At 33.3% G+C, this 12,340-nt stretch overlaps 1 protein-coding gene across 1 annotated transcript in view; it reads right to left on the reverse strand.

Annotated features, from left to right (window-relative positions):
• The window catches only part of LOC134695471 (ADAM 17-like protease), a 33,603-nt gene that overhangs the window by 19,278 nt on the left and 1,985 nt on the right, over window positions 1–12,340 (reverse strand). Inside the window, exons 3-9 of the mRNA XM_063556740.1 lie at window positions 11,878–12,008; window positions 10,835–10,923; window positions 10,156–10,253; window positions 3,914–4,014; window positions 3,142–3,275; window positions 2,468–2,563; window positions 2,187–2,273 (exon numbers count right to left, since the gene is read on the reverse strand). Of these exons, the coding sequence (XP_063412810.1) occupies window positions 2,187–2,273; window positions 2,468–2,563; window positions 3,142–3,275; window positions 3,914–4,014; window positions 10,156–10,253; window positions 10,835–10,923; window positions 11,878–12,008 (736 nt within the window). The remainder of the gene's footprint in view (window positions 1–2,186; window positions 2,274–2,467; window positions 2,564–3,141; window positions 3,276–3,913; window positions 4,015–10,155; window positions 10,254–10,834; window positions 10,924–11,877; window positions 12,009–12,340) is intronic.

Below are 12,340 nucleotides of genomic sequence, written 5' to 3' on the forward strand. Positions count from 1 at the left end.
GGTCTTCAATGTAGCGAGAAATTCACGCACCTGGAGGCGTTCTTCAGCTGGCCCCTAAACAAATATATACTAGTTCAGTGATAATGAACGCCATTGAACACTTTATGCAATCAGTATTTATTTGTAAATTTACCATCCTTCCTACCATTGTATCAAAAGAATTTTAAAAACATCCAATTTCCACACTCTAGTATGTCACAAAATATTTACAATTTTTTATTTTTGCAGTGTTCTATATATTCTATTAACAATCTATTTTAAGGGAGGTATAATTCTTTTGCTTTAGGCCACGCCAATTTGATTCCTTGTTCGACGGACCCGCCCGAACCTATTTTTTTTAAAACAGATTTTTTTTTTTTTTTAATATTCCCGCTTCCCGCATCCGGAAATGGAATCATGTCCATTTCCCGCACAGTTTTTTTGTAAATATTATAAAAGGATATCAACATTGGTTTTTAAAATCACAGTCTAACTTGTATATAACGATTTTAAACATAAAAGCACCCCACCACACTGTGTAAATATCTGTGAGAATATTTGTTTTAGCATGAAGCCTATTTATCCAAAGCGGGAGTGCTCTGATATAAATTTAGAACAGTAGAAATATCTTTTAAGAACAAAAAAATGGTTTCTTTCCCCTATCAACAAATGTTCGTTGTTAGAATAAAGTACAAAGAACTTCTGAAGGATTTGCCTTCAACTGCAGTTATATTGTATGCTGTCGAAACAAAACTATCCATAGCCGCTGCATGTTTATGCACCTGTCCTGATTGATTCAGGGGCCTGTCGTTCAGTTATCGTTTGTTGATGTTGTTCCAATGATTGGTATTTTCCCGTTCGGATATATAAATTAGATCGTTGGATTTCCTGTTCGAATTGTGTACGCTAATAATTTTGGGGTCCTTTTTAGCTTGTTGTTTGGTCTGTGTCAAAGCCCTGTGTAAAAGGCCGTACTTTGACCTGTGTTTGCTATTATCAGGTTGAGAACAACCCACCCTCAGACAAGGGGTCATTTTACTGATGTAGAAAAGAAAAACAAATACCTACATGACCAAGGATTTGTTTAGTTCTTATAGATCTATATACAAAACCTTTGAAAACTTAGAATTTTGTACTCAAAAAGAAAAGAGTTACATAATATTTTAAACAGCTTTTTCTAAAACATTTTTCTAAACCAGTTTTCTGACACTTATTTTGAATAATTATTAAACTGTTAAATAAAAGTAATTTGTGTTAACATGGTTAAAGTCCAGGAATATTGCAAACATTTTTGGACATGTTTTGACTATTTAATACCAGATAGATATATAGTTCTTAGAGAAAATATGAGCCCTTTTGTACAAACAAATATATTATAACTTATATTTATCCCTCATAAAACATGTAAAAGGGATAAATTGATAACATTAAGGGTTGCCCTCAAACTGAATATGACTTGGATGGAGAATTGTCTCATATATGTAGGTGCATAAGATAGAAATCAACTTTATGCAAGTGTACATATACAAGGGGGGATAGGACCTTTATTGGGACTCCAGTATCGGGTGTTTTTAAGCTCAGGATTTCGGGATTGACCCTTTCGGGATCCTGGAATTATTTTTTCGGATTTCGTGATGTCAGGATTTTCTTTATTTAAATTCGGGACCTCAGGATTTGTGTTTTCAAGCCCAGGATTTCCAGATCAGGACCCCTCCTATCCCCTCTCATATACATGTACATGTATGATATTTTGAAATATTCTAATATGACTTGAAAGACGAATTTTGTTCTGTTTTGTAGTGTTCTTATAACAACTCAACTTTCTATTTGTAAATTAACTGTTTACAAAATTTAGAATTTTTTAAACACTAAGTCTTTTCTACCTCAGGCATAAATTACCTTAGCTATATTTGGCAAAAATTTTAGGAATTTCAGTCCTCAATGCTCTTCAACTTTGTACTTTATTTGGCATTTTAAACTTTTTTGGATTCGAGCGTCACTGATGAGTATTTTTTTAGATAAAACGCGCGTCTGGCTTATATACTAAATTTGTTCCTGGTATCTATAATGAGTTTATTTTCTAAATGTTACAGAATTTGCATAAAGATTTTGTCAACCTTAAACAGGTTACAGATGCATTTTTATTCATTTGTATCAAGACGATTTCTATCACACAAAGTTCAAATGTTAAGTATGCTTATACTTGCCTGTAATAATGTGTTTGCAGTCCAATTTTTCATAGGACCATAATTATAATGACCTTTTTCAGTGGAATAGTTCTGATGAATCTGGAGCTGGAAAATGGAAACAGTAAATAGAACAGAGAAATATATAAAAGAACTAAAATACACCAGTCTAAATTGAAAACTATGTTCAAACCTATGATTGCGTTGAATAAAAAATGTGCATGTAAAATAAATTTCCTTGTAGAAGGGTCTCAATACAGCACAAACAACATTTTTCAAAATTGATGTAGGTATATTCTTACCTCTGCAATTTCAAATCCCAAACCAATAAGATCTGAATTATCATCTGGCCATTTTGTTCTTCTAAATATTTCGTTAACTTTGTTCAAAGTGCCTATCTGCAAATATAAAACAAATGATGAAATTGGTTTTTGAAATATTCTTCAATGCATTAATAAAGTATTAAGGCAAATATTTCAGTAACTTTATTTTCATTCACTCTTGTAAGAATGCTGTTGTTTTTTGTTTGTTTGATTTTTTCTTTTTCACTTAAAAACATGCTATTCCAACTTGTACCGAATTTATCTTCGTCCTTGTAATATTCAATGTCCAAAGTGGTAAGATATAGGGGCTATGAAATTCAAAAGCAGATTAGTGCAACCTTAAATACACTGTAGTGACTTCTGATTCAATTTCATTTAATTATTTACAAATATAAGACATTTGCCAATATAAAAGAAGTCTTCGTTATTTACAATAACTAAAAAATAACCTTTAAAATTTGATGAGTTGTGATTGTTTAATCAAAATAGTCTCAACAATTGTTAGTCTATAAAGAATTGAATTCATCAATTAAAATTCTACATATTATGGTTTAAAATGAAAAGTGCCTCCAATCTCACCATACATTTATTTCTGGGACAGCCCTCTCATAAAATGTTTGTTTCTCTACCCTACAACGTCATTTCATACTTACAATATAATTTGCTGTGGTATGAGCTCTTCCGTCACCAACATTTTTATGGAATTCGTAGTCTGCAACTAAAAATAACTTGCAAACTCTCTTTGTTCCAAATGATTTTATGTTTTCTCTTTTAACTCTACTTTGACCTACAAAAAGAAAAGTATCGTCATGATCAATACAAAATTAAAATATTTGATACTGTGGATTTTATATTATTCGTGAAGTACCAATTTAAGTTGATTATAGGGAATAGGTGAACTGAAAACTTTTATGTTCAGCAAAATACAAATTTTGTACAGGCTTGTGTTAAAACTTTTAATTTGCAAACCATGAAATCAAATACTGTGAATTCATTATTATTTGTTGAATACCAATTTTTCCATAAATTTCGTAGGAATAGGTGAACCACGCATTTAAATGTTCATTAAATTGATATTTCTGGCAAAATTGTCAAAATCCCAAAATAAAATATTCTCAATCCACAAAACTGGTATTCTGTTTGAATGTCCCTTTGGCATCTTTTGCCTCTTATTTCCTTGCATCTATCAAGATTTCAAGGATGCAAATAACTGTCTTTTTGCTCCATTTAATTTTTATCTACAAAATCAATCACAAACAGTATTTGTTGCTCATATAATCTTCAACAGACCTTTGCTCATTGTTGAGAGCCATACGGTGACCTATCATTGTTAATTTCTGTGTCATTTTGGTCTCTTGTGGAGAGCTGTCTCATTGGCAATCATACCACATCTTCTTTTTATACTTTATTATATTTTTTACAAACCTGTTTGTGTCTGAGTATTAAGTGCTGCCATCTGGAGGAAATATTCACTGGCTCTGTTATGACTTTTATCATATTTATCATCTTGTGCACAAAACCTCACCCTATGAAAATATCAAATACATGTTACTGTCAACAAAATTCTTTCTTGAAAATATCAATTCTGAGTGGAATACAAAATAAAACCTTTCAACAATCACTTTGATAAATAAATATTACCTACATCAAAATATCATTTGTGCTGTTTGCAAATCACTAGAAAAAATTGTCCTGTATTTTACTGTATCCCAAATCTCCACTTTTTTACACCCTCAGAGCCCCAGATAAGCTGCGTATTTGCGTGATCACGCAATACAAATAATAGAAAACCCAATGCAATTGTCCATTGCAGAGTTCAACAACCCAATTAATTCAACGGAAAACCCAATAATATGCCAAAACCATGAGTTCTCAACCCTTTTATTGGCTACCATTTGCGTTATTTACCCTTATCTGTTTACAGTCGTCGCGTAAACTATTTTTATAATATTTATAATTGGAAATTTCCTGTCGTTCTAAAAATAGATCCCTGCATCAAGTAACTGAAATGGGTCCCTGTTTGAGTTTTCTGTTGCTCAATAGGTACACGTGTTTTTGTAAACATTTCGATCTTGTCGGCGTTTATCCAATTAGCGTGTGTCATATTATTTTCGCATTGCTCGGGATTTATCATAACATACATTGAAATAAAACGAAAGTGAATGTCCGGTAAAAATATTGAATAGAAGCATGTTTTCGGCTTCTTTTGAAAAGCTGAGGGAAAGTTGTGATGATAACAAGACTCAGCCAGTGATTTAAGGAAACGTCCATCAAACGCACGGGCGTGTGTGCGTTCCATAACGAGAACATTGCTAATAAACACAGAGTTTCATCAAAAATGAAATCAGTTGGAAAAAGTGAAAGGCCAAATCAATTACGAAATGATAAAGCATCAGAAACCAAAAGTTCTAAATAAAAATCAACTAAACCCAGATTTATGTTAATTGAATTAAACAAAATCATTCAAGTGTAAGAGTTTATATACTATTTTTTATTCATTTTACAGTTAGAATTGATGAATATACAAACCATGCACACAGGCACTGGTCTCAGAATTTATTATATAAACTTTAAGGTATAAGACGAGTGCCTGTGAAAACACATATCCGTTTTTGTGAGAAAATACAAAACTGGCAAAAGGTTTGAAACGGGACACAATTTAAACCTACAATTACTCCTCAGTGAATAAACAAAATAAAACATCAAGCAAATAACCCTCACCATAACTCTAAACCAAATAAAACAGTTAAAAGCAGAAAGAAACATATAGATGGAAAAACTAGAGGCTCTAAAGAGCCTGTGTCGCTCACCTTGGTCTATGTGCATATTAAACAAAGGACACAAATGGATTCATGACAAAATTGTATTTTGGTGATGGTGATGTGTTTGAAGTTCTTACTTTACTGAACGATTTTGCTTCTTACAATTATATCTATCATGAACTTTGCCCATTAGTAACAGAGAACTATATTTGGTAAAAATTTACATAAATTTACCAAATTAATGAAAATTGTTAAAAATTGACTATAAAGGGCAATAACTCCTTAAGGGGTCAATTGACCATTTTAGGTCATGTTGACTTATTTGTAGATCTTACTTTGCTGAACATTATTGCTGTTTACAGTTTATCGCTATCTATAATAGTATTCAAGATAACCAAAAACGGCAAAATTTCTTTAAAAATTACCAATTGGAGGGCAGCAACCCAACAACCAGTTGTCCAATTCATCTGCAAAATTCAGGGCAGATAGATATTGACTTGATTAACAATTTAACTTCTTGTCAGATTTGCTCTAGATGCTTTGGTTTCATAGTTATAAGCAAAAAACTGCATTTTACCCCTATGTTCTATTTTTAGCCGTGGCGGCCATCTTGGTTGAATGGCCAGGTCATCGGACACATTTTTCAAACTAGATACCCCAAAGATGATTGTGGCCTAGTAGTTTCAGTGGAGATTTTGTAAAAGATTACTTAGATTTATGAAAAATGGTTAAAGATTGACTATAAAGGGCAATAACTCCTAAAGGGGTCAACTGACCATTTTGGTCATGTTGACTTATTTGTAGATCTTACTTTGCTGAACATTATTGCTGTTTACAATTTATCTCTATCTATAATAATATTCAAGATAATAACCAAAAACAGCAAAATTTCCTCAAAATTACCAATTCAGGGGCAGCAACCCAACAACCGATTGACCAATTCATCTGAAAATTTCAGGGCAGATAGTTCTTGACCTGATAAACATTTTTATCCCTGTCAGATTTCCTCAAAATGCTTTGGTTTTTGAGTTATAAGCCAAAAACTGCATTTTACCCCTATGTTCTATTTTTAGCCGTGGCGGCCATCTTGGTTGGTTGACCAGGTCACGCCACACATTTTTTAAACTAGATACCCCAAAGATGATTGTGGCCAAGTTTGGATTAATTTGGCCCAGTAGTTTCAGAGGAGAAGATTTTTGTAAAAGATTACTTTAATTTACGAAAAATGGTTAAAAATTGACTATAAAGGGCAATAACTCCTAAACGGGTCAACTGACCATTTTGGTCATGTTGACTTATTTGTAGATCTTACTTTGCTGAACATTATTGCTGTTTACAATTTATCTCTATCTATAATAATATTCAAGATAATAACCAAAAACAGCAAAATTTCCTCAAAATTACCAATTCAGGGGCAGCAACCCAACAACCGATTGACCGATTCATCTGAAAATTTTAGAGCAGATAGATCTGGACCTGATAAACATTTTTATCCCATGTCAGATTTCCTCAAAATGCTTTGGTTTTTGAGTTATAAGCCAAAAACTGCATTTTACCCCTTTGTTCTATTTTTAGCCGTGGCGGCCATCTTGGTTGGTTGACCAGGTCACGCCACACATTTTTTAAACTAGATACCCCAAAGATGATTGTGGCCAAGTTTGGATTAATTTGGCCAAGTAGTTTCAGAGGAGAAGATTTTTGTAAAAGATTACTTTAATTAACGAAAAATGGTTAAAAATTGACTATAAAGGGCAATAACTCCTAAACGGGTCAACTGACCATTTTGGTCATGTTGACTTATTTGTAGATCTTACTTTGCTGAACATTATTGCTGTTTACAGTTTATCTCTAACTATAATAATATTCAAGGTAATAACCAAAAACAGCAAAATTTCTTCAAAATTACCAATTCAGGGGCAGCAACCCAACAACCGATTGACCGATTCATCTGAAAATTTAAGGGCAGATAGATCTTGACCTGATAAACATTTTTACCCCGGTCAGATTTGCTCTAAATGCTTTGGTTTTTGAGTTATAAGCCAAAAACTGCATTTAACCCCTATGTTCTATTTTTAGCCGTGGCGGCCATCTTGGTTGGTTGACCGGGTCACGCCACACATTTTTTAAACTAGATACCCCAATGATGATTGTGGCCAAGTTTGGTTTGATTTGGCCCAGTAGTTTCAGAGGAGAAGATTTTTGTAAAAGTTAACGACGACGGACGACGACGGACGCCGGACGCCAAGTGATGAGAAAAGCTCACTTGGCCCTTTGGGCCAGGTGAGCTAAAAAAGGGGTTGATATTTTGCTTAAATATTTCAATACTGTGTCGATGAAAAAACCCAATACATTAAGGAGCTCGGTGGTGAAAAACCCAATTTGATATTAACCTGACGGGTGAATTGAAATTGATAATGCAATTAAAAAACTTTATCACCCAATTATATAAGAAAATGGTGGGTAAAAACCCCAATTTGTGAATTCTTATCTGGAGCTCTGCACCCTCTATCCCACATGCTTCCTTTTTCATCCTCCATATCACAAATCAAACTAGAGGCTCTAAAGAGCCTGTGTCGCTCACCTTGGTCTATGTGCATATTAAACAAAGGACACAAATGGATTCATGACAAAATTGTATTTTGGTGATGGTGATGTGTTTGAAGTTCTTACTTTACTGAACGATTTTGCTTCTTACAATTATATCTATCATGAACTTTGCCCATTAGTAACAGAGAACTATATTTGGTAAAAATTTACATAAATTTACCAAAATAATGAAAATTGTTAAAAATTGACTATAAAGGGCAATAACTCCTTAAGGGGTCAATTGACCATTTAGGTCATGTTGACTTATTTGTAGATCTTACTTTGCTGAACATTATTGCTGTTTACAGTTTATCGCTATCTATAAAAGTATTCAAGATAACCAAAAACGGCAAAATTTCTTTAAAAATTACCAATTGGAGGGCAGCAACCCAACAACCAGTTGTCCAATTCATCTGAAAAATTCAGGGCAGATAGATATTGACTTGATTAACAATATAACTTCTTGTCAGATTTGCTCTAGATGCTTTGGTTTCATAGTTATAAGCAAAAAACTGCATTTTACCCCTATGTTCTATTTTTAGCCGTGGCGGCCATCTTGGTTGAATGGCCAGGTCATCGGACACATTTTTCAAACTAGATACCCCAAAGATGATTGTGGCCTAGTAGCTATAGTTTCAGTGGAGATTTTGTAAAAGATTACTTAGATTTATGAAAAATGGTTAAAGATTGACTATAAAGGGCAATAACTCCTAAAGGGGTCAACTGACCAATATTGGTCATGTTGCTTTATTTGTAGATCTTACTTTGCTGAACATTATTGCTGTTTACAATTTATCTCTATCTATAATAATATTCAAGATAATAACCAAAAACAGCAAAATTTCCTCAAAATTACAAATTCAGAGGCAGCAACCCAACAACCGATTGACCGATTCATCTGAAAATTTCAGGGCAGATAGTTCTTGACCTGATAAACATTTTTATCCCATGTCAGATTTCCTCAAAATGCTTTGGTTTTTGAGTTATAAGCCAAAAACTGCATTTTACCCCTATGTTCTATTTTTAGGGGTGGCGGCCATCTTGGTTGGTTGACCAGGTCACGCCACACATTTTTTAAACTAGATACCCCAAAGATGATTGTGGCCAAGTTTGGATTAATTTGGCCAAGTAGTTTCAGAGGAGAAGATTTTTGTAAAAGATTACTTTAATTTACCAAAAATGGTTAAAAATTGACTATAAAGGGCAATAACTCCTAAACGGGTCAACTGACCATTTTGGTCATGTTGACTTATTTGTAGATCTTACTTTACTGAACATTATTGCTGTTTACAGTTTATCTCTATCTATAATAATATTCAAGATAATAACCAAAAACAGCAAAATTTCCTCAAAATTACCAATTCAGGGGCAGCAACCCAACAACCGATTGACCGATTCATCTGAAAATTTTAGAGCAGATAGATCTTGACCTGATAAACATTTTTATCCCATGTCAGATTTCCTCAAAATGCTTTGGTTTTTGAGTTATAAGCCAAAAACTGCATTTTACCCCTTTGTTCTATTTTTGCCGTGGCGGCCATCTTGGTTGGTTGACCAGGTCACGCCACACATTTTTTAAACTAGATACCCCAAAGATGATTGTGGCCAAGTTTGGATTAATTTAACCAAGTAGTTTCAGAGGAGAAGATTTTTGCAAAAGATTACTTTAATTAACGAAAAATGGTTAAAAATTGACTATAAAGGGCAATAACTCCTAAACGGGTCAACTGACCATTTTGGTCATGTTGACTTATTTGTAGATCTTACTTTGATGAACATTATTGCTGTTTACAGTTTATCTCTAACTATAATAATATTCAAGATAATAACCAAAAACAGCAAAATTTCTTCAAAATTACCAATTCAGGGGCAGCAACCCAACAATCGATTGACCGATTCATCTGAAAATTTCAGGGCAGATAGATCTTGACCTGATAAACATTTTTACCCCATGTCAGATTTGCTCTAAATGCTTTGGTTTTTGAGTTATAAGCCAAAAACTGCATTTTACCCCTATGTTCTATTTTTAGCCGTGGCGGCCATCTTGGTTGGTTGACCGGGTCACGCCACACATTTTTTAAACTAGATACCCCAATGATGATTGTGGCCAAGTTTGGTTTGATTTGGCCCAGTAGTTTCAGAGGAGAAGATTTTTGTAAAAGTTAACGACGACGGACGACGACGACGACGGACGACGGACGACGACGGACGACGACGGACGACGGACGACGGACGCCAAGTGATGAGAAAAGCTCACTTGGCCCTTCGGGCCAGGTGAGCTAAAAAGCATGAAATTCCCTCTATTCAACCGTGACTTACTTTTCTCCTCCATGATGAAGTTCCTCTAATTTGACATCAGATTTTCTGTATGCTATTAAACTGTGATTTGTTGATTCTCCTAGAACTCTCCATGATGGCTGTAAATTATACGATTTTTTATCAAGAAAATTGCAGTTCATTTCTTCTTTTCTATTTGTGATTCAAATTCAAAACTAGTAAGATGTGCTCCTTAGAAAGTTTATAACCTAAGCAAAATAACGCAGAAAGTGTAGCAAATTGAATCTGGTTCAGGCATGTTTTCTTCATTTCTTTACTAACTATTAATAAACAAAGCAAAGACAACAAATTCCATCAATTACCGCATTGTAAGAGATTATTCTGTTCAACATGTTTTGCCAACAAGTGTTGCATATTCAGGAAAAGTAACAAGTAAGAAAATGCATAAATTTCATGGTTTCAAAAAAATAATTTTGTATTTTCAAGTGTGTGACTTTTTGACTAGGTCTGATATTGTATTATTCAAATTTTTGTTGGCTTGAATACTCTTGCCTTTAAAACTTAATTGATCATGTATATAAAGACACCATACATTCTAGTCTATGAGTGTTTCTCTAATCAGATGATCAAACCTATTCTACTATACCTCTATGATATAGATTCTACTATACCTCTATGATATAGATTCTACTATACCTCTATGATATAGATTCTACTATACCTCTATGATATAGATGTCGTCTGCTGTTGTGATATAGGTTGAGAGTAGATTGTCTTCCCAATGAGCCTCCACATGGGCATCATCGTCACCTATCAAAACAATTATCACTTAAAAAACAAAATCATTGATCAAAAATATTTTTAATGAGAATTAAAAGATCAAAAGTTGTACAGTTTAGGTTATTAAAGATTAAATAGGTATTATCCTGCATGCAGTTGTAATTTCTGTGACTGCTATTAAAGTATTCTCAGATTTGGAGTTATTCAATATATTCTCTAGATCATATCAGTAGTCAAACCTACTGATTGGGATCTTTCCACGTGACATGTCTTGATTTGGTTTAATGGTTGTTTAATTTCGTTGGACACTTAAATTCGTGGATAAAGTCATCAACGAAAACCACGAAAATTGGTACCCCACAAATAAAAGTACTATCACAGTAAAACATTTTTTTAAGAAAATATGAATTATTTTGTCAATTGTCATTGGCTTTTTTATAACTATTAGTAACAACCAGTACACTTAGATTGGAATCTTGTATCTTTTCCACTTTTGTCATTCTGTTAGTTGTTTTTGTGCTTCCTGTCAATCTGATGAGACAAACTCTAACAAACTTATTTGTTTAGGGGCCAGCTGAAGGACGCCTCCGGGTGCGGGAATTTCTCGCTACATTGAAGACCTGTTGGTAACCTTCTGCTGTTGTTTTTTTTATTTGGTCGGGTTGTTGTCACTTGGACACATTACCTATTTCCATTCTCAATTTTATTATCTTTACAATTTATTCTTATGCTGTGCTGTTAAACTCAGTTGTGAGGAATGATTGAGCACTTAGAAACAGGTTTTTAAGTCTTCATATATTCTTTATATTCCTGTTGTATGTCATGCCTGTTATGCCAATAAATAATCAGAATTTATTGAGTTTTATTTTGAGAACCCCACTACTGACATGACTGTTAAGTTAAGAGCTGGTCAATTTATAAAAGCCAAATGAAAAAAATAAACTACAAAATATATATCAATGACTTTCTCTCCACTAATCTTACCTGCTATTGTTCCAGTAAAAAAATCTTGTAAATTTAACTGGTTTTCAACTTTGCCCCCACTTGGCGTTATTAGCGTCACTTTAGTTTTTCTAGTCACTACTGATGATTGCTTTAACATTAAATGAAAATCTCTGAAAATAAAACATAAAAAACTGTAGAATGAAAATAAATTAAAATAATCAAAAGCAGGTGTTTTTAGACAGTAACTACACATTAAACATGTTTAAAAAAAAAAAATGACAACAAGCGTTCAATGTATATGTATTTGTTCACGAGTATGGTGTAGTAGTCCTTGATTGGTTATATTGGTGTGCATGATTACAGCCTTAACAATTATTCAACAACAATGTCAACATTTCAAGGTACAATGTAAAATTATATGTAGGTTGAATTTTTAGCTTTTGTAGTTAAATGTCAATAAACCTTATTTTGTTGTTTAAATGTGCTTGTTGTTCAGTGTGAG

This window comes from Mytilus trossulus, chromosome 13 (assembly GCF_036588685.1).
Source record: "Mytilus trossulus isolate FHL-02 chromosome 13, PNRI_Mtr1.1.1.hap1, whole genome shotgun sequence".
Classification (NCBI taxonomy): Eukaryota; Metazoa; Mollusca; class Bivalvia; order Mytilida; family Mytilidae; genus Mytilus; species Mytilus trossulus.